This window comes from Crotalus tigris, unplaced genomic scaffold (assembly GCF_016545835.1).
Source record: "Crotalus tigris isolate CLP2741 ecotype Arizona unplaced genomic scaffold, ASM1654583v1 scf7180000017733.2605024, whole genome shotgun sequence".
Lineage (NCBI taxonomy): Eukaryota > Metazoa > Chordata > Lepidosauria > Squamata > Viperidae > Crotalus > Crotalus tigris.
The window spans coordinates 2,251,501-2,274,391 of record NW_024096600.1 but is presented as its reverse complement, the minus strand read 5'-3'; the positions used below and the strand labels follow the sequence as shown (position 1 = coordinate 2,274,391).

Sequence of the window (22,891 nt, the reverse complement as noted above, 5' to 3'; positions counted from 1 at the left end):
CACAAATTTTGCTTGAAAAAGAATCCAGGTGTTTTAACGTTTCTCTCTTTTTTAATTAGTCCCTCCAAGCCCTCCCACAAGACCCGAAGTCTATTTTGTTTCGGCCAATGCCATGTCTATCCGATGGGAAGAACCATATCATGATGGTGGCAGCAAAGTTGTGGGATACTGGATTGAAAAGAAAGAACGCAACACAATCCTTTGGGTAAAGGAGAACAAAGCTCCATGCTTTGAGTGTGACTACAAAATCACTGGACTTGTAGAAGGTCTAGAATACCAGTTCAGAACATATGCATTAAATGCTGCTGGAGTGAGCAAGGCCAGTGAAGCTTCTAGACCAATTGTGGCCCAAAATCCAGTTGGTAAGCATAGCACAGAAAAAGCATGTTTCCTGTTCTTATTTAAGAGAATCATTTTTTTTTAATTAAAAAAACCCTACATTTGACTATAATGTTCTTTTTCAGATCCACCAGGCAGACCAGAAGTGACAGATGTCACACGGTCTTCAGTTTCATTAAGCTGGACTTCTCCACTTTATGACGGTGGAAGCAAAATTGTTGGCTATATTGTAGAACGCAAGCCCTACAATGTGACTGGAGATGGACGCTGGTTGAAATGCAATTACACCATTGTTTCAGAAAACTTCTTTACCGTAACAGCCCTCAGTGAAGGAGAGGAATATGAATTCCGCGTCTTAGCCAAGAATTCTGCTGGTGTGATTAGCAAAGGTTCTGAAACCACAGGTCCTGTCACCTGCAAAGATGAATATTGTAAGACTTTTTTTCACAGGTATTTCAATTTTGTTGAACATGTCACCTTTAAAAGAATTTTATGTTGAGAGTTTATTCATCTTGTTTTTTCATAGCACCACCTAAAGCTGAGCTGGATGCCAAATTAAAAGGAGATATTGTAACTGTTAGGGCTGGATCTGATCTTGTTCTTGAGGCATCGATCGGTGGAAAGCCTGAACCCAAAGTGTTTTGGTCTAAAGGCGACAAGGAGTTGGATTTATGTGAAAAGATCTCTTTGCAATATACCAGCAGGCATGCTGTTGCAATCATCAAGTTCTGTGACAGAAGCGATACAGGAAAATACACATTAACTGTTAAAAACGCTAGTGGAACAAAACAAGTTTCTGTTTTGGTCAAAGTACTTGGTAAGTATTTCACAGTTCATAATTTCTGAGAGAACAAACTCTTTCTTTTCAAGCCAATGTTATATCATTGCACCAATTCTTTATTATTATCATCATTATTTTGTCTACAGATTCTCCTGGTCCATGTGCTGGCAAGATCACCATTAGCAGAGTGACAGAGGAGAAATGTACCTTGGCTTGGAATGCTCCTCAAGAAGATGGAGGGGCAGAAATTACTCACTACATTGTGGAGAGACGTGAGACTAGCAGGCTGAATTGGGTTTTTGTTGAAGCGGAGTGTGCAACCCTCTCGTGCGTAGCAACAAGACTTATCAAGAATAATGAATACATATTCCGTGTAAGAGCTGTCAATAAGTATGGACCTGGAGTCCCACTTGAAACAGAAACAATGGTTGCTAGAAATTCATTTAGTAAGTGCCTCCTTACTTCAGTTAGATTTTTTTTTTCTTCTGGATAGATGTGTAAGAGATGTCTAATTTTTTTTCTTTTTTAAAAAAAAAAATCATTTCAGCTATTCCATCACCTCCTGGGATGCCAGAATCAGTGGGTGCTGGCAAAGAGCACATCATTATTCAGTGGCCAAAACCAGAATCTGACGGGGGAAGTGAGATAAGCACCTATCTGGTAGATAAACGAGAAAAGCGAAGTCTACGCTGGACCCGAGTAAACAGAGACTACACCATTTATGACACCAGGTTGAAAGTCACTAGTCTCATGGAAGGCAGCGAATATCAGTTCCGTGTTACCGCAGTAAATGCTGCTGGCAACAGTGAGCCCAGTGAAGCATCTCAATATATTTTGTGTAAAGAACCATCATGTAAGTTCCCCAAACTAATGTCGTTATTGTTAATTCCAAATTGAGTGATATAAATGATTTCTTAATCTTGGTTATCAAATAGTCAACAGGTTTTTTTAAAAAAAAATTGAAATCTCAGATGAATTTATTTGTTTGTTTGTTTGTTTGTTTATTATGGCATTTATAACATTTATATGATATCTTGTGACTAGGTTCTCAGGGTTGCTTATGCTTTTGCATTTAATTCAGTGAAATCTTACAAAATCAATTCTCTTTTAGTTGACATAGATAGGCACCTAGCTTGATCAGATTGGGATAACTATCAATAGTCAATGTTCTGTCAGAAATAGTGCTCTGTTTAAATCAGAAAACTGTATTTTATTTTTTTTTACAAAAGATTTGTCTTCAAGCATTAAATACTACAGGTCCAGCTGGTTTAGTACAATTGAGACAAGTAATTCCTTTTAGGGTCAGGGGTATCAATACATTACTTTATACTGCACTTTTGATCTAAGTCATCACTATATATTTCCATCAGAGAACATTTCCTTGGATCAGGTAAACTACTAACTCTATAACATCAAAGTTTTTGCAATCAAAATGAAACTTTCCCAAAGCCTTCAAGAAAAATAATAGCAATAATAATAATAACTTTATCTTTTCAAAGATACTCCTGCACCTCCTTCTCCTCCAAGAGTTGTAGATACCACTAAGACAAGCATAAGCTTAGCTTGGACAAAGCCCATGTACGATGGCGGAGTTGATATATTGGGCTACATTCTTGAAATGAAAGAAGAAGGCACTGACCAATGGTACAGGGTCCATACTACAGCCACCATAAGGAATCCTGAATTCACTGTGACTGGACTTAGACAAAGCCAAAAATACCGCTTTAGAGTGGCAGCCACCAACATAAATGGGATAAGTGAATACAGCGAGTCACCAGCCGAAATAGAACCTGTGGAAAGGCTAGGTAACCTCACATTTATAAAGCATTCACAGATTTCTATTTACATACCTGTGTTTAGATTATTCAGACAGAAGCTCATCTTTTATTTCTTCTCCCATTGACAGAAATACCTGACCTTGAGCTTGCTGATGACCTAAAGAAGACCGTTACTGTCAGAGCCGGTGGCTCTTTACGTCTAATGGTCTCCGTGTCTGGCAGACCAGCACCAAGAATTACCTGGAGCAAAGCGGGTGTTGACTTAGCAAGTCGGGCTATCATTGACACCACGGACAGCTATACACTCTTGGTTGTGGATAAAGTTAACCGCTATGATGCCGGAAAATATGTCATTGAGGCTGAAAATCAATCAGGAAAGAAATCGGCAACTGTTCTTGTAAAAATCTATGGTAAGTTAACGCCTTTTTTTTCTTTTTATGACCGCCTTGTTTATTTCATTACGAATTAAAAGATATTTGAAACTGCACAACAATCAAGTCACAGAGAGCCAGGCAAATGGCAAAAAGAGAAAAAGTTAGAAGCATGATTATACCAGTGGCGGTCTATGAGTATTGTTTTGTCAAGAAGGGAAAAAGAATTGTGTTGCACAACGCAATGTAATAAATAATTAATATTTTCTTTCACTCCCCCATAGATACTCCTGGCCCTCCAGGATCTGTGAGAGTAAAAGAAGTCACCAAAGAATCTGTAACTATTACTTGGGACGTTCCTGTCATTGATGGTGGAGCACCAGTCAATAACTATATCATTGAGAAACGTGAGGCTGCCATGAGGGCTTACAAAACAGTAACTACTAAATGCAACAAAACCATTTACCGAATTTCTGGACTCATGGAAGGAGCTCTATACTATTTCCGAGTTCTACCAGAAAATATCTATGGTATAGGTGAGGCATGTGAGACATCGGATACGGTGCTTATATCTGAAGCCCCGAGTGTGCCACAGAAACTGGAGGTGGTTGACATTACTAAATCGACTGTAACGCTTGCCTGGGAAAAACCACAGCACGACGGAGGCAGCAGATTAACCGGCTATGTAATTGAGGCCAGTAAAGTTGGAACAGACAGGTGGATGAAAGTCGTAACCCTGAAACCTACAGTCTTTGAGCATACAATCATTTCACTAAATGAAGGAGAACAATACCTGTTTAGAGTCAGAGCACAAAACCAGAAAGGTGTCTCAGAACCAAGGGAAATAGTCACAGCCGTCACCGTGCAAGAGCAAAAAGGTAAAAGCCATGGTGAAAAGTGAAACTTTGTTCGTAGCAATGATTCACAGTTTGACTTGATTAACCATATGATTTTTAAAAAACTCTCTTTTTTCAGTTCTACCCACAATTGACCTGGCTGGAATTCCTCAAAAGACCATTCATGTACCAGCTGGAAGACCTATAGAATTAGCAATTCCAATTTCTGGACGGCCACCTCCAGCTGTTTCTTGGTTCTTTGCTGGCTCTAAACTAAGAGAATCAGAGCGTGTCAAGATTGAAACAGTTGCCAAACTCACTAAATTAACTGTACGCGAAACAACAATACGAGATACTGGGTCGTACACACTTGAACTGAAGAATACCACTGGAACTGTTCTTGATACACTCAAAGTTATTATTCTTGGTAAGATTTTCAGTCTGTTTAAAATATATCCTTGTCTTCTATTTTGTTTTGATCATTTCCCCCCTAAGTAAACCACACTGTTGATTTTTTTTTAAAAAAATATATTTTTGGAATCCTTTATGCTTTATTATTCTTTTCCACAGATAAACCTGGACCACCCATCGGGCCTATTAGAGTAGTTGACATTGATTCAACTTTTATAACTATTTCCTGGGAACCACCTGAGATGGATGGTGGTGCAACATTAAGTGGATACGTGGTAGAACAACGTGATGCCCACCGTCCAGGGTGGTTACCAGTATCTGAATCTGTAACTCGGACAACATTTAAATTTTCTAAACTGACTGAGAATGCTGAATACGTATTCCGTGTGGCTGCGACGAACCGCTTTGGAATTGGATCCTACTTGCAATCCGAGATTATAGAATGCAAGAGCAGAATCAGTAAGTTAATATTTTGCTTTAGCCCTCTGCATTAAAAACTAAAAAGAGATATAAAGAAATATTTTAAGACCCAACATTATATAGATTCTGTTCTTCTTTTGCTTAAATAATCAGTTACATTGAACTGGTCACAAAATACTTGTTGAAAAAAATATAAAACTACGATTAGAGGGAACATACAGTAATATGACTGTAAATGGAATCACGTTCTCATTTTTTTTCTGCTTTATCCATCTAGGCATCCCAGGTCCTCCTGGTACTCCAGAAGTGTTTGATATCTGCCGTGATGGAATGACACTTACTTGGTATCCACCAGAAGAGGATGGTGGTTCACAGATCTCTGGCTACATTGTGGAACGCAAGGAAGTTAGATCAGACAGATGGGTCCGTGTAAACAAAATTGCTGTGACTATGACACGCTACCGGTCAACAGGGTTAATTGAAGGCCTGGAGTATGAACACCGTGTCACAGCTATCAATGCTAAGGGCACTGGCAAACCAAGTAGAGCATCAAAGCCTGCAGTTGCTATGGATCCAATTGGTAAATAATGTACTATATTTGCTAGGAAATATTTAAGAAATAGTAGATTCTAATATGTTGAACTGCCTTTTTGAAAAGCAGTGTTAAATGTGCAGTTCTCTTAACTAGTTCTCGTTATGCATTCCAGCTCCTCCAGGCAAACCTCAGAATCCAAGAGTTACAGATACTACAAGAACATCGATTTCCCTGGCTTGGAGTCCACCTGAAGATGAAGGTGGATCTAAAGTCACTGGCTATTTAATTGAAATGCAAAAGGTGGACCAGTTTGAATGGACTAAATGTAACACCACACCCACCAAAATACGTGAATACACTCTAACCCATCTTCCACAAGGGGCAGAGTACAGATTCCGTATTGTAGCCTGTAATGCTGGAGGTCCTGGGGAACCCGCAGAGGTACCACAAACAGCCAAAGTAACAGAAATGCTTGGTAAGAAAATTGAACTCTTTCTCCCTAAACAGAAGCCAATGCTTAAAACTTAAGAATGCTATTTAACCTTTTTGTATCTAACATGAGATTTTTTTTTCCTTCCCCCAGAATATCCTGATTATGTACTGGATGAAAAATACTTGGAAGGTGTATTTGTAAGGCAAGGTGGAGTAATTAAGCTCACTGTTCCAATTAAAGGTAAACCTATTCCAATTTGCAAATGGACTAAGGACGGACATGATGTTCTCCAGAGGGCTATGATTGCCACTTCTGAAACAGATACTGAATTGGTTATCAAAGATGCAGAAAGAGAAGATTCTGGTACTTACGATTTAACACTTGAAAACAAATGTGGCAAGAAGGTAGTCTACATCAAAGTCAGAGTCATTGGCATTCCAAATCCACCAGAAGGACCACTTGAATATGACGACATACAAGGGCGCTCCATTAGAGTCAGCTGGAAGCCTCCAACTGATGATGGTGGTGCTGATCTATTGGGATATATTGTTGAAAGGCGTGAAGTACCAAAGACTGCCTGGTACACAGTTGATTCCAGAGTAAAAGGTACATCATTGGTGGTGAAAGGACTCAAAGAAAATGTGGAATACCACTTCCGTGTTTATGCTGAAAACCAATTTGGTGTGAGCAGATCTCTGAAATCTGAAGATCCAGTTGTGCCAAAGACACCTTTGAGTAAGTACACATCTCAGTTCTGGTGGTTGTGGTTGTTGTGTCGTTACTAAAAAAAATATATTCTTTAGCCTTTTTTGCAAAAACTAAGTATGTCTTCTGATATGTCCGCAAAGGAAATATGTGAGATAGAATAGCATTTAGACATATATACCGCTTCACAGGACTTTAAAGCCCTCTCTAAGAGGTTTACAGAGTTAGCATATTGCCCCCAAGAATCTGGGTCCTCATTTTACTGATCTTGGAAGCATGGAAGAATGAATCACTCTTGACCTGATGAGGATCAAACCCCTGGCACTCAGCAGAATAAGCCTGCAGTACTGCATTCTAATCATTGCACCACCATGGCTCACCATGGTTAGGTTAGGATGAAAGATAATGACTAGCCTAGTCGTTATTATTTAGAAATGACTAGCCATTTCTAAAATATCACAACTGAATAGAGATTTAAACTCAGTTTTCCTGGGGGAAGATGGATAGTAACAGTTGTGTTCTTCTTAACAGATCCTCCAGAGCCTCCAAGTTATCCACCAGAAATACTTGATGTCACGAAAAGTTCTGTCAGCTTATCTTGGTCCAGACCTAGAGATGATGGTGGCTCTCGTATCACTGGCTATTATATTGAACGCAAAGAAACATCTACTGATAAATGGGTCAGGCATAACAAGACCCACATCACAACTACAATGTATACGGTCACAGGACTGGTTCCAGATGCTGAATATCAGTTCCGTATTATCGCCCAAAATGATATTGGCGAAGGTGAACCTAGCCCTGCTTCTGAACCAGTTTTGTGCAAGGATCCATTTGGTATGTAAATATAATAACAATATCAGAAGGCATTTAGGTAAACATTCTGGAGAAGATAACACTTCATTTCTTATGATTTCCCCCCCCCCCTTCATTTTACAGATAAACCAAGCCAGCCTGGAGAAATTGAGATCATTTCTATATTTAAAGATAGTATTACTCTAGAATGGGAGCGCCCTGAGTGTGATGGTGGTAAGGACATCATTGGATACTGGGTTGAATATCGCCAATATGGACAGACCGCATGGAAAAAATGCAATAAAGAACGCATCAAAGACAGACAATTTATGGTGGGAGGCTTGCTGGAAGCTACAGAATATGAATTCAGAGTTTTCGCAGAAAACGAAACTGGAATCAGCAGGCCACGTAGAACAGCAATGACAGTGAAGACAAAACTGACATGTAAGATTTATTCATTGTATTTTATGGTACAATCAACAAAGTCATTAGAAGATACTAAAGTAACGAGAAGAATGCTATGGGATCCATAATGTTGGTTGATTTGATTGTATACTTTTAGAAACAACTTGACAGTTCTAACATACAGACTGAGAAATTTAATACAGGTAGTCCTTGACTTATGGCCACCACTGAGTCCAAAATTGTAGTTGCTAAGCAAGACAGTTAAATGAGTTTTGCCCCCATTTTATGACCTTTTTTGCCACAGTTGTTAAGTGAATGACTGCAGTTGTATAGTCAGAAACACAGGTGTTAAGTGACTCTGGCTTCCTCATTGACTTTGCTTGTCAGAAGGTCACCCAAGGTGATCACATGATCCTGTGACACTGCAACCATCATACATACGAACCAGTTGCCAAGCATCTGAATTCTGATTGCACGACTCTAGGGATGCTATAATGGTAGTAAATGTGAAAAAATGGTCACAAATCACTTTTTGCAGAGCCATTGTAACTTCTAACAGTCACTAAACAAACTGTTGTAAGTTGAGGACTACCCGTATATTTCTTCTGCCGAGTGGAATCACAATATGATAAATACAGTACTAATCACAGTACTAATGAAGCTAAATGTGATTTTAATGTTTAGAAAAATAAAAATTATATGTAATTCTATAATATTTTGGTTGAAAAGATGGAGCCTAGTAAAATAAAAGATATCCCCAAAATAGGGAACATTTAGCATTTTTTCTTTCTTTCTTCTTTTATAAATGCAGCTGGAGAAGCCCCCGGAGTAAGACAAGAAATAAAGGAGGTCACTACAAACCTAGGGGAGACAGGTCAGCTATCATGCCAGATTATTGGGAGACCTCTTCCTGACATTAAATGGTATCGTTTTGGCAAAGAACTAGTACAGAGCCGAAAATACAAGATGTCGTCCGATGGGCGCACCCATACATTGTCTGTGCTGACAGAAGAGCAAGAAGATGAAGGACTTTATACCTGTAAGGCTACCAATGATGTTGGAGAAATTGAAACCAGCGGCAAGCTCTTATTGCATGCTCCTCCACAATTCCATCCTGGTTTCCCCTTGAAGGAGAAATACCGTGCAGGTGTAGGTTCTACTCTTCGCCTCCATGTTGTCTACATTGGTCGCCCAGTCCCTGCTATTACATGGTTCCACGACAAGAAACTTTTAAAGAACACTGAAAACATTACGATTGAGAACACGGAGCATTATACCCACCTGTCCATTAAAAATGTACAGCACAAGACGCATGCCGGCAAGTACAAAGTGCAGCTCAGTAACATTTTTGGAAGCGTTGATACTGTACTCAGTGTGGAAATACAAGGTAAGTGCTACCTTTTCCTCCCCTCCCCCCCAAAAAAGCTGTGTAATCAACCATGTTTTTCGTGTATGGCTTCATGCACTGCCTCCTTTTCTGCAGATAAGCCTGATAAACCTGCAGGACCAATTGTCGTGGAAGCTCTGCTGAAGAACTCTGCAGTCATCAGCTGGAAGCCACCTGAAGATGATGGTGGGGCCTTCATCACAAATTATGTTGTAGAGAAAAGAGAAGCAAAAGAAGGTGCCGAGTGGCAACTGGTGTCATCAAGCATATCTGGCAAAACCTGTAGGATTGTTAATCTAATTGAAAATGCAGGGTATTATTTCCGCGTCTCTGCTCAGAACGTATTTGGCATCAGTGAAGCATTAGAAGTGTCTTCAGTTGTTATTATCAAGACACCATTTGGTAAGTACATGTAAAAATAAATCACAATCCATTGTTGAATTTATAACTGGCTACTAAGCAAATCAACTTCATGTCCCGGAAATGTTTTATGTTACAGAAAAACCAGGACAACCAACTCAGCCAAGTGTATCTGCTATTACAAAAGATTCCTGCATTGTATCTTGGAGGCCACCAGCAAGTGATGGAGGCTCAAAGATTAGAAATTACTACCTTGAAAAGCGGGAAAAGAAGCAGAACAAATGGATTGCTGTTACCACAGAAGAAATTCATGAAACTGTCTATTCTGTCACAAGCCTTATTGAAGGTCTGGAATATGAATTCCGTGTAAAATGTGAAAATCTGGGTGGTGAGAGTGAATGGAGTGAAATTTCACAACCGATCATTCCCAAATCTGACATATCAATTCAGGCACCACATTTCAAAGAAGAAATCAGAAATCTGAACGTGAAATTTAGAGGTCATGCCACATTTGTTTGCAAAGTCACCGGTCACCCTAAACCTGTTGTAAAATGGTTCAGGCAGGGCAAGGAGATTATGGCAGACGGTGAAAAGGTGAAGATACAAGAATTTAAGGGAGGATATCATCAATTGGTGATTACAAATGTAACAGACGACGATGCTACTGTGTACCAAGTGAGAGCAACCAACCAAGGAGGATCTATTTCTGGAACTGCCTCTTTAGATGTGGAAGGTAAATTATGTGGGTTTTTTTAAAAAAATTACAATTATTTTTTTCTTTATTTTTTAAATGCAAGCTGATGGGCAAAAATCCAAACTTCCTTTTGATTCCTTATATTTAAGACCTTTGTCCAATAATTTCAGTGCTAACAGAGCGAGGGGTAGGGTCAGTGATGGGATTCAGCCAGTTTGCACCAGTTCGGTAGAACTGGTAGCTGATTTTTTATTGCCCAGGCCCAGAATGGACTTCCGGAAACAGCATCCACACAGAGAACCGGTTGTTCACATATTTGAATCCCACCTCTGGGTAGGGTTAGATTAGCTTTTGACAAGCTACCACTGCATGGAATCTCATCTCAACAGCAAGCCTTATAGAATAATCTTCTGTACTTCGAAAAATGAACTTTATGAAGATACATAATTTAAAAAACAATATATGGAACACATTTTTAAAACAATTAATATATGTTGTACCATCATTTTCAGGGAACAAATATCTCACAACTGCTTCTATCATAGAAAAAAAAATCAGTTTTGCCTAAATTGGCATTCATAATTTTAGCATGGCTTTTGTGAAATATTTCAGTTAACTTTCTATCGTGCTATTAGATAAATCTTTTTGATGTATTTATCTAATAAGAAGCTCTGGCAAAATTGTTGAAAGCTGCATTTTGTGTTGACAATTTCCAAATATTATAATATGAACAATACTCTTTGATTATTTGGCAATGGAAAGAATTTATTGCAAAAAGTAAATTTCAAATATTAGCCTTTAAGCTGCAGAAATGTCCCACTCTCTAAGAATCAGTTTTCCTCTGTTAAAAACAGAATTAAATTTGTTTACTGTATTCAGTTTTGCTAATTTAATTTTTCTTGTCTTGCTTTTTTTTTAAATAGTTCCTGCTCAAATCCACTTACCTAAAAACCTGGAAGGTATGGGAGCAGTTCACGCCCTTCGTGGTGAAGTTGTTAGCATCAAAATTCCGTTCAGTGGCAAGCCTGATCCAGTGATCACTTGGCAGAAAGGACAAGATCTCATTGATACAAATGGACATTACCAAGTCATTGTTACAAGATCCTTCACATCCCTTGTTTTCCCTAATGGGGTGGACAGAAAAGATGCAGGTTTCTACATTGTCTGTGCTAAGAACAGATTTGGCATTGATCAGAAAACAGTTGAATTAGATGTGGCTGACGTCCCTGATGCGCCAAGAGGATTGAAAGCAAGTGAGGTTTCAAGGGATTCTGTCAACTTAACCTGGAATGCTCCAGCCAACGATGGTGGAAGTAGAGTCACACATTATACTGTTGAGAAACGTGCTACAACAGCTGAAAGATGGATCCGTGTTGGTCAAGCTCGTGATACACGATACACTGTAGTAAACCTATTTGGTAAAACAAGCTATGTCTTCCGCGTTATAGCAGAAAATAAGTTTGGTCAGAGTCAGCCTTCTGAACCAACAGACCCTGTTATAACCAAAGAAGATAAGGCAAAAGTAATTAACTACGATGAAGAAGTTGATGAGGCCAGAGAAGTCACCACAGCAAAGGCAGCTCATTCTTCTACAAAGGAACTCTATGATAGATATATGATTGCTGAAGAACTCAGCCGTGGGCAATTTGGAATTGTTCACCGGTGCATTGAGACTGCTTCCAAGAAGACTTACTTGGCTAAGTTTGTCAAAGTTAAAGGTGCTGATCAAGTACTAGTAAAGAAAGAAATTTCTATCCTAAACATTGCTAGACACAGAAATATTATGTATCTTCATGAATCATTTGAAAGCTTAGAAGAGTTGATCATGATCTCTGAATTCATCTCTGGAGCTGACATCTTTGAAAGATTGAACACTCCTGGTTTTGAACTTAATGAAAGAGAAATTGTAAGCTATGTACGCCAAGTATGTGAAGCCCTGGAATTCTTACACAGTCACAGCATTGGAAACTTTGATATCAGGCCTGACAACATTATTTATTTCACAAGAAGAAGTTCTACAATTAAACTTATTGAATTTGGCCAGGCAAGACAACTGAAACCCGGTGATAATTTTAGGCTTCAGTTCACTTCTCCTGAATATTATGGTCCTGAAGTCCATCAACATGATCTGGTTAGCACAGCCACAGATATGTGGTCACTTGGAATGCTAGTGTATGTACTTCTCAGTGGCCTGAATCCTTTCCTTGCTGAAACAAACCAACAGACAGTAGACAACATCATCAGTGCTGAATACAATTTTGATGACGAAGCCTTCAAAGATATAAGTATTGAGGCCTTGGACTTTATTGACCGCTTACTAGTAAAAGAAAGAAAATCTCGTATGACTGCTACAGAAGCTCTTAACCATCCATGGTTGAAGCAGAGAACTGAGAAAACCAGCACTAAAGTAATCAAAACATTAAGACACAGACGTTACTACCAAACACTGGTGAAGAAGGAATGGAGTACCGTTATATCAACTGCCCGTATTTCATGGGGAGGTGCTGTCAGATCTCAGAGGGGAGTTACTGTTGCTAAAGTTAAAGTGGCATCAATTGATATTGGCCCGCTTTCTAGTCAAATAATGCATGCTGTTGGGGAAGAAGGTGGACATGTCAAATATGTCTGCAAAATTGAAAACTATGACTCGGCCACACAAGTGAACTGGTATTTTGGAGTAAAACAACTGGAAAACAGTGAAAAATATGAAATCACCTACCATGAAGGCATAGCTACAATGTACGTCAAAGATATTGGCAAAGCAGATGATGGTACATATAGATGCAAAGTTGTAAATGACTATGGGGAAGACAGCTCCTATGCAGAACTATTTGTTAAAGGTGTCAGAGAAGTTTCTGACTATTACAGATGCAGAACTGTCAAGAAAGTGAAGCGCCGAGTAGATACCATGCGACTTTTGGAGAAGCCGCCAGAATTTACCTTGCCTCTATATAACCGAACAGCCTATGTTGGTGAAAATATCCGGTTTGGAGTAACTATAACAGTTCACCCAGAACCTCGTGTAACCTGGTTCAAATCAGGTCAGAAAATCAAACCAGGAGATGATGATAGGAAGTATATCTTTGAAGCAGATAAAGGTCTTTATCAACTTCTAATCCACAACGTTAATGAGGAGGATGATGCTGAATACACTGTGCTGGCACGTAACAAATACGGTGAGGATAGCTGCAAAGCTAAACTAACTGTTGTTCATCATGCTCCTGCCGAAGCTACCACTCTGCGACCCATGTTCAAAAGGCTGTTGGCAAATGCTGAATGTCAAGAAGGCCACAATGTCTGCTTTGAGATAAGAGTCTCTGGCATTCCAAAACCAATACTGAAATGGGAAAAAGATGGTCAGCCTCTCTCAGCTAGTCCCAATATTGAAATTGTACATGAAGGATTAGATTATTATGCTTTACATATAAGGGATACCTTGCCTGAAGACAGTGGCTATTATAGAGTTACTGCTACAAACAGTGCTGGTTCTACAAGCTGCCAGGCTTACTTGAAAGTAGAACGCTTGAGATATGTCAAGCGTGCATATAAGTCTGAAGAAGAGAAGCAAAAAGTTGTACAGAGAAGAATTGACAAGACTGTGAGAATGGCAGAAATTCTTTCCAGAACAGAATCTGTTCCATTGACACAAGTAGCCCAAGAAGCTCTGAGAGAAGCTGCTATTCTATACAAACCAGCTGTAACCACAAAAACTGTCAAAGGTGAATTTGAACTGAAGAAGGAAGAAATTAAAGAAGAAAAAAGACTCCGGATGCCTTACGAGATCCCAGAGCCCCGCAGGCGCGTGGCCACTGCTCTTGAAGAAGATCAGAATATCAAATTATTTGTGCCTATGTCAGACATGAAGTGGTACAAGAAGCTGAGAGACCAATATGAAATGCCAGGAAAACTTGACAGAATTGTTCAGAAGCGACCCAAGCGCATTCGTCTCTCCAGATGGGAACAATTCTATGTGATGCCACTGCCACGCATTTCGGATCAATATAAACCTAAGTGGCGCATACCTAAATTGTCACAAGATGATCTTGAAATAGTGAGACCAGCACGTCGTCGTACACCATCTCCTGATTATGACTTTTATTATAGGCCAAGAAGGCGATCCCTTGGTGACTTATCTGAAGAAGAACTGCTTCTGCCTGTTGATGATTACTTGGCCATGAAGAGAACTGAAGAAGAAAGATTGCAACTTGAAGAAGAATTGGAGTTAGGCTTTTCTGCTTCACCTCCAAGCAGAAGCCCTCCACGCTTTGAACTGTCCTCTCTTCATTACTCTGCAACAGAAGCTCAGAGAGCTGCAGAACTATCTAGAGAAAGAGAGTTGAGATATGGAAGCTATCATATACCCTCTAAAGAAGACACAACTGCAACTTATGCACAGCTTCGACAACGTCATGACAGGGCAGCTTATAGACCATCTAAACAAAGGGAGAGAATAATGGCTGAGAAAGAAGATGAAGAACTCCTACGACCAGTTACTACTAGACAGCGGCTCTCTGAATACAAGAGTGAACTGGAATATATGTCACAAGAAGAAAAGAGACGGTTGAGAAGAAGGAGAGAAAAAGAAATAACTGAGATCACATCAAAAGAGGAAGAAGAGGAAATAGAAATGGTGAGGCATGTTCATCGGGAATATTCACCTCCTTCAAGGTTACTTAGAAGAAGACGTTCTCTTTCTCCAACTTATATTGAACTGATGCGACCTGTGTCAGAATTAATTCGACCTCGTTCACATCCTGTGGAAGAACCTGAGAGAAGATCTCCCACGCCAGAAAGAACTCGTCCACGTTCACCAAGTCCAGTATCTAGTGAGAGATCTCTCTCTAGATTTGAAAGGACTGCAAGATTTGATATATTTTCCAGGTATGAGTCCATGAAAGCTGCTCTGAAAACTCAAAAAACAATGGAAAGGAAATATGAAGTTCTGACTCAAGAACCCTTCACTCTAGATCATGCTCCACGCATCACTCTACGAATGCGCTCACATCGAGTCCCATGTGGCACCAACACCAGATTTATTCTGAATGTTCAGTCCAAGCCAACTGCTGAGGTGAAATGGTTTCATAATGGTATTGAAATCCATGAGAGCCATAAGATACATTCCACTAACACTAGTGGTGTATTGACCTTAGAGATCCTTGATTGCCATATTGATGACAGTGGCACATATCGTGTTGTGTGCACAAACTATAGGGGAGAATGTACGGACTATGCAACATTAGAAGTTATAGGAGGAGACTATACTACATATAGTTCCCAGCGCAGAGATGATGAAGTTCCTAGAACTGTTATTCCTGATCTGACAAGAACTGATACATATGCAATCTCTTCATTTAAGAAAATTTCTGAAACTGAAGCAAGCTCTTCGGTAAGAGAAGTCAAGTCAGAACTGACAGCAACAAGGGAGTCATTGTCATCATATGAACGTCATGCTTCTGCTGAAAAGAAAATCAGTGCGTCAGAGGAAAAATCAATAGAAGAAAAAGCTGTGCACCGGAAATTTAAAACCACTCTACCTGCTACAATATTAACAAAACCCCGCTCAATCACAGTTTCTGAAGGAGAGACTGCAAGATTTTCTTGTGACACCGATGGTGAACCAACACCAACAGTGACATGGCTACGTGGTGGACAAGTTCTTGTTTCTTCCGGGCGTTATCACGTGACATGCACTGAATATAAGTCTACATTTGAAATTTCATCTGTTCAGATCTCAGATGAAGGCAGCTACACTGTTGTGGTAGAAAATTCTGAAGGAAGGCAGGAAGCTCACTTTAGTTTAACCGTTCAACAAAAACGGCTTCCAGAAAAAGCAGTTACGTCACCTCCAAGGGTCAAGTCTCCTGAACGTCATGTGAAATCTCCAGACAGAGTAAAATCTCCAAAGCGAGTAAAGTCTCCTGAACCATCTCCTGCCCCCTCCAAAGCAAAATCAACTGCTGCAGAGAAAACCGTACCGGCTGAAAAAACAGACCTGCCAGTTGCTGTTGCTCCCAAGATAACACAACAACTGAAGGTTGATGTTTCTGGTGATAAAGTAAAACTATTCTGCTCAGCTGAAAGCAGTGTGTTAAGTGTTCGAGAAGTATCCTGGTATAAAGATGGCAAGAAATTAAAAGAAGATGATCGTTTCAAATTTCATTATGCAGCTGATGGAACTTATGAACTTAACATTCATAACCTTCAGGACTCTGACCAGGGTGAATATACATGTGAGATTATCGGAGAAGATGGCTCTTCTAAAACTAGCTTTCAGTTTACTGGACAAGCATTCAAAAATATAAGTACTCAGATATCAAGCTTAGCCAAAACGCAAAAGCTGGTTCAGAAAGAAGCAGAAGTCCTTGAATTATCTGCCCAAAAGAAAGCTACAGTGACTACTCAAGAAAAGGCAGTAGTCCAAGAGGAAATTGTTAAGAAGTCTCTAATACCTGAAGATATTAAGAAGCCTTACCCAGAAGTTAAAGCCACTACCACCAAAATGTCAGTGTTGGCAGGCCAAAGAACTGTTCTCAAAGCCAATATTTCCAATGCTTCTGATGTAAAATGGCTGCTAAATGGAATAGAGTTAGCTAACTCTGAAGATTATAGATATGGTGTATCTGGAAGTGACCATACATTGACCATTAGCAAGGCTACTCAGAAAGATGAAGGAATGCTTACCTGTGAAGGAAAGACAGAAGATGGTATCATCAAATGTCACTTTGAAATGGAAGTTTCCAAAGATTTTTCAAATGCCCCAACCTTCATCACTCAACCAAGATCCCAAAATGTTAATGAAGGACAAAATGTGCTCCTTACCTGTGAAGTCACTGGAGATCCTTCTCCTGAGATCCACTGGTTTAAAGATAATCAACCAGTAAGTAATTATTTGTTAGCCATAAAAAATTTATTTGCATGCATGGATTAAACATGACCTTAATTAAACCTCTCTTCCTGTTATCAGATTGCTCTCTCATCCAACATCCAAGTGAATCGTTCAAAGAATGTTTATTCTCTGGCAATCCAAAATGCTGCATTGAGCGATAGTGGAAAATACACAGTCAAAGCAAAAAATTTTCATGGGCAATGCTCTGCAACAGCATCCTTGACCGTCCTTTGTAAGTTTATTTTGTCTTCCAGTTTTCTCTTAATGGCATTAAGACTTAAGTGATATAAGAAAAGCAGCTGATTTTGTGAATTCTTTAATGAAGTACCACTTTATGGACTGAATCTAAAGTGCAATATAAATGAGGATGTTACTATATTTAAATAAGCATATAATAAATATTTAAGAAAACATTTCATACCAGCTCAGTGTTGCCATAAAGCTTTCAAGTATCCTAACATATCTTGGCTATTAACCCCTTGGTTCTGGTGATAACCAATTAAAAAACTCTCAAGAATATTAAATTCCAAAAGGTGCACAGCCTTCAGGATTTTAAAAAGTATTGGAAGTTTTCAGATAAAATATAAGGTTGTACATATCCGAGGAACCATTGGGTTACTTTGTGTTTGCTATCTATATGTACATAGACTTGTATTTAAGGAAAACTGTGGTATTTTTTAATGGTGCTTTCAATGAATATAAATAAGGAGAACAAAGCACCATTCTAAGTATTTCTTCACAATTCTTTAGTAATTATAATTTGAATTAGTAATTTTAAGTTATATTTTCCTGATCATTGTAACAATAATTTATTTAAGATAGAGAGGGGAAAAAGAGCATTCTTGCGTTATTATCCGTTATTGGAACCTTATGTCAAAAACCAGTTTTCCTCAAATTGCAAGCCATTCCTGTTTCTCTTTTCATAAAGTCATTGGAGAACATGCGTCTTTACCAGCTAATGTGGTGTCATTGGTTCTTTTTTTCCATGTATGTTTGCTACGCTCCACAGCTCTAATTGAAGAATCTCCAAAAGAGGTAGTGTTGAGGAGAAGTGGTGAAGCAAGCATGCAGGAGAGTTTTTCTTCACAGTCAATTCAAATGTCCGCTTCTAAACAAGAAGCTTCGTTCAGCAGTAGCAGTATGACTGAAATGAAATTTGCAAGCATGTCAGCCAAAAGCATGTCTTCCATGAAAGAATCCTTTGTAGAGATGAGCTCCAGCAGTATAACGGGGAAATCTAGTCTGACCCAAATGGAAAGTTCAACTAGTAGCTTGCTTAAATCTGGTATGAGAGGTGAGCAATACCATTATATGTAGACCTAGAGAAACCCCTGCTACTTCCTTTAGAATACCTCCCTTCCCAATGAAGTCAGAACCTCCACTGAAAATTAATTATCAACTTTTTTTTTCTTGTTTTGCAAAGGGATACCTCCCAAAATCGAAGCACTTCCAAGTGATATCTCCATCGAGGAAGGAAAGGTGCTGACCATCTCCTGTGCTTTTTCTGGAGAACCTACTCCTGAAATAACTTGGTCCCGCAGAGGGCAAAATATTTCTAGTCAGGGGGGCAGATTCCATATTGAAACCTGTGAAGATTTAACCACGTTTATCATAATGGATGTCCAGAAGAACGATGAGGGCCTTTACACGCTGAATTTAGAAAATGACTTTGGCATTGACTCTGCCACTGTGAACATTAACATTCGATCAATATAGAAAAGTGCAATTATTTTCTTTGCACTTGACTTCTGCCAAGTGACTCATATTGACTCAAATAACTGATTTGTAAATATATAGTTTTTAAAATAGTATTTTTATACCTTTCTGAACGAGACAAGATCCTGGAAATTACACTATGACTTATAGTCATCGTTAGGTGACTTTTAAAACATAGTTTTTCATGTGACGTGTACATACTGTATATAGCCGACGATAACGGTTATGGAGATTTGTACCATTTATTTTATGACATTTGAAAATGTAACTTTTGGAACCGTTGGTAGGAGAAAGTTTCTGACGGAACGAATACCCTGCTCAACATTGAACTAATATTGGTGCCTCAACACAAAGTTGATGTCTAAGATTGCCTCAACAGGTAGAGAGGCTCCCTGTTGAAGACTCCTTTCCTGACACCTAAGAGATGATGCTGTGCACGTTTCATGCGTGCATGAATTTATTTGCAATCAGACACATAAGCCATTGGTGAGGTTTGCATTTACCCTCCTGTAAGCCTCACTCTAATAGCTTATGTTGGGTCTGATCAAAGTCAAACTTTATTTTGCTCATGACTGATTGACCATAGATGGAACAAAATGTCAGCGGCCAGCATTTTGTTCATCGCCTCTTTATGCATTGTTTCTGGCACAATGACTGCCTGAACAGCTTTACAAAAAAAGTAACATCACCTGGCTATCCCGTTGTTGAATGAAGCTGTTTAGGAACTCATGGACAGAAGCAGTGCCAACTCTTGGAGGTTCCTTGGATGCAGTGATTGTGTAATAGTGTTAGTATTTAGGTAGATAATGTCAAGTCCGGGTAACTAAGTTCTGAACCACAGTTTAAAGAAAATATAAACTGTTGCTATAACATCACATTTAGCCCTGGATATAAATTTAGTTTAGCTTCATAAGTAGTAAACTGTTAGTGAGCTCTTAGCTATTTTACTGAACCTCCTTGAGATAATGTTCCTTTTAAATAAAGCATGCCACCTGCACATTACCACTCTGTGTCCTGGTTCTTCTTCCTTTTCCCTCTGTGTTCTATTGCATTCCTACTTTCAACCTCTGTTTGTTGGTGGGGGGGAGGGTAACCCATGATCCAGAAACTGTAAATGAGCCTTCAGTTCCTTAACATTGTGAAATTCAGCTATATGATTTTGGATTGTTGCCAGACACAGTTTCTCCTATTTAAATGTTTAATCTTATACATACACAAAATGAACCCTTTAAAGGGGGTGTCAAGCTCAATTTCATTGAGGGCCACATCAGCATTGTGGTTGCCCTTGGGGGGGGCAGGTGGGGGTGGCTGGCATAGGGGTGGCCTACTGGTTGGGCATGACCAGCTTAACCCCGCACTCGTATCAGGGGCCCCTCTGTGGGCCTGGGCAGGATTGGAGAGGATCCGTGGGTCTCCAGCAGAGGGGGGTGGGACCAGGATGAGCGCTGGGGTATGGTTCACTGGAGGAGCCTCACTGTCCCTCTCAGGCTGTGCAGGGGGAGCTGGACAGTGGCACGGACTTCCCGGAGCCCTGGGCAGCAGAGGTCAAGTGCCTAGCCCAGCCCTTGAACTCCCACAGCACCAGGACTCCATAGCCCTCCCTAGCCCAGCCACACTTCCCTGAGGGGGCACCCATCTGCGCTTACCTCCTCCTCGAGGCTGCTGCAGCTGCTCTGCTCACTTTCCATGGTGGGTGCAGGAGGGCAAAGTGCATGGGTCAAAGGGAGGCCCACTCCCTCTCCATGCGAAGAGACCTAGCTTTGTAACCAAAGCATCCTCAGCAATAGCATAGGAGACCACCAGGGGATGGCGAAAGGGCAACAGGGCTGCTGGTGGCCAAATGCTAAGGCAGGACTTCCCTCAGGCCCTCTCTCCCTCTCATTCCAATCTCCCTTTCCTTCCTTCCTTCCTCCCCTCCTTCCCTCCTTTTCATTCCCATCTCTTTCCTTCCCTTGCTTCCTGCTTCCTTCCCCTCCTTCCTTCCCTCCCTCCCTCCCTCCCTTCCTCTCTCTGTGCCCAGAAAGGGACGAAGGGAGGGGGAGAGGTTGGCAGCACTTCTCTCAAAGAATAACAGTGTTGCAAGAGACCTTTGAGGTCTTCTAGTCCAACCCCTTGCTCAAGCAGGGGATCTATACCAATCCAGACAATGGAATATCCAATCTCTTTTTAAAAGCCTCCAGTGATGGAACACCCACAACTTCTGAAGGCAAGCCTTTTCATTGGTTAGCTGTTTTCACAAGTCCTTAGTTCTAGGCTGGTTTTCTTCTTGATTAGTTTACATCTATTACTGCCTTCTGATGCTTTGGGAAATAGGTTGACCCCTTCTTCTCTGTGACAGCCCATCAAATATTGGAACACTGCTTTCATGTCATCATCACTAGTCCTTTTCACTAAGCTAGACATACCCAATTCACACAAACATTTGTCATATGTTTTAGCCTCCAGCCCTCTAATCATCTTTGTTTACCATCCATTTAGACCAGATGTCCCCCGGCTTGGTTTATAGAACAGTGGCCACAAACAGAGCCTTCTCAGAGACAACACCCCAATTATAGAACCTTCTCCCAAGGAAAATATGAACAGTGCATCCCTCACCTCCAAACACACTGTCCAACCAGGCATATGTAGAACAACATATTTTATGGTCAAACGGCACTAAGTAAATTACTACTAATATTTTTCTTTCTTAAAATACACACTTTTAATATTGTTTTAAGCAGTGCTGGTGATGCTTTACAATAGCTACTGGTTCAATTTCTCTCTCTCACTCACTCACTCAAACACAAACACTTTCTCTGCTTTCTCCCCCTTCTCTCTGTTTTCCTCCAGCTGCACCTGAACAAAGTGGGAGGAGGTCAAAAAAAGGGGGGGAGAAAGGGGGAAGCTCCCCTTTTTTGTAACACCTTGGCTTCCTCCTCCTCCTCACATACACACACAGAGAGAAACCCTTCCTGCTTTCTCCTCCTTCTCACCCTTTCTCTCCAGCCACCACAGAGGCTCACACGTTGCTGGCCATTGGCAGTTCCAGGCTGAGGCTCTGCATCTGGCGTGAGTGCTGCGTTCCCCTCTCAGGCCTACCACTGGACAGAGAGGGTGACCGTGACCGGGAGCTAGCCAACACTTGGCTTGTGCCACCACACGTTCCCATCTCCGCGCCTTTCATCCCACAAGCTGGGCATGCCCTAGGGTGCTAGGCTTACAGAACACCATGGGCTGAGCAAGGAAAGGCAAGGCACGAGAAAGCAGGAGAGGCTTGGCAAAGCAGGGCGTGGCTGGGCGTGATGTGTTAGACTGGGAGGGGAGGGGTGGGGTGAGGCAAATGACCTGCAACTGCTGTTGCACACCACCAGCCCATGAGTGCTTGCTGCTTCATGTGTGCGCTGGGGAGGGGCGCCGAGCTGGGTTGGGGTGGGCCAGTGCTGGGGCAGCAGAGGCTGGTCCCTTGATATTTCTGGGACAGTCCCAGGGGCCAAATCAGGGCCCTCCATAGGCCGGATCTGGCCCGCGCGCCTTGTGTTTGACATGTCTGAAGTCCACATACTTTATTCCCAGTACACATCCCTAATTCTTAAAAAGAAAAATTAAATAAAATATAATGGCATGAAAGCAAAAAGTGCTTAACAGGAAAGGGAATTTCCTTCATCATTCCGTTGTTAAATATGTGAGACTCCTGCCTTGCATTTTTCTACCAGGAAAGGAAGCAGCAGGAGAGTTGGGGATTTTTTTTACATGTACTGCTTGTGTTTGTTCAAAATTGCAAATGTCACATGTGATTTGCAATCGAAATCTGGGGGTGATGTTTGAAACCTGAAAGTGTTCCACTCACAGGATTACCAAACTCATTCTGCATTTTTTTTCCAAAATAGAGAAAGTCACCTCTGTAACAGAGAAGGCCTAACAGAGTTCATTACCGCTCCTACTCATAAAAGTTGTACTTTAAATATATGCTCAGTCTTAAGAGTGAAAAGTTTAAGACAACACCAGAACCAAAGGAAAAATAACACAATTGCACATCTTGGAAACAAAAATGAGCACAGGC

At 40.5% G+C, this 22,891-nt stretch overlaps 1 protein-coding gene across 50 annotated transcripts in view; it reads left to right on the top strand.

The window, feature by feature from the left end:
• Positions 1–19,854, top strand: part of TTN (titin) — a 313,395-nt gene extending 293,541 nt beyond the window's left edge. For 49 of the 50 annotated variants that reach the window (XM_039339406.1, XM_039339428.1, XM_039339419.1 and 46 more), the window contains 22 exons: positions 60–362; positions 465–770; positions 866–1,156; positions 1,267–1,566; positions 1,668–1,973; positions 2,620–2,925; positions 3,027–3,308; positions 3,554–4,147; positions 4,245–4,532; positions 4,676–4,975; positions 5,214–5,516; positions 5,644–5,946; positions 6,055–6,639; positions 7,141–7,446; positions 7,549–7,848; positions 8,621–9,196; positions 9,293–9,598; positions 9,696–10,289; positions 11,174–17,127; positions 17,215–17,368; positions 18,146–18,430; positions 18,560–19,854. In XM_039339406.1, coding sequence (XP_039195340.1) covers positions 60–362; positions 465–770; positions 866–1,156; positions 1,267–1,566; positions 1,668–1,973; positions 2,620–2,925; positions 3,027–3,308; positions 3,554–4,147; positions 4,245–4,532; positions 4,676–4,975; positions 5,214–5,516; positions 5,644–5,946; positions 6,055–6,639; positions 7,141–7,446; positions 7,549–7,848; positions 8,621–9,196; positions 9,293–9,598; positions 9,696–10,289; positions 11,174–17,127; positions 17,215–17,368; positions 18,146–18,430; positions 18,560–18,852 — 13,235 coding nt within the window. In that variant the 3' untranslated portion in view covers positions 18,853–19,854. The remainder of the gene's footprint in view (positions 1–59; positions 363–464; positions 771–865; positions 1,157–1,266; positions 1,567–1,667; positions 1,974–2,619; positions 2,926–3,026; positions 3,309–3,553; positions 4,148–4,244; positions 4,533–4,675; positions 4,976–5,213; positions 5,517–5,643; positions 5,947–6,054; positions 6,640–7,140; positions 7,447–7,548; positions 7,849–8,620; positions 9,197–9,292; positions 9,599–9,695; positions 10,290–11,173; positions 17,128–17,214; positions 17,369–18,145; positions 18,431–18,559) is intronic. The other variant, XM_039339418.1, reaches the window with a different exon arrangement.
• Positions 19,855–22,891: the final 3,037 nt, after the last annotated feature.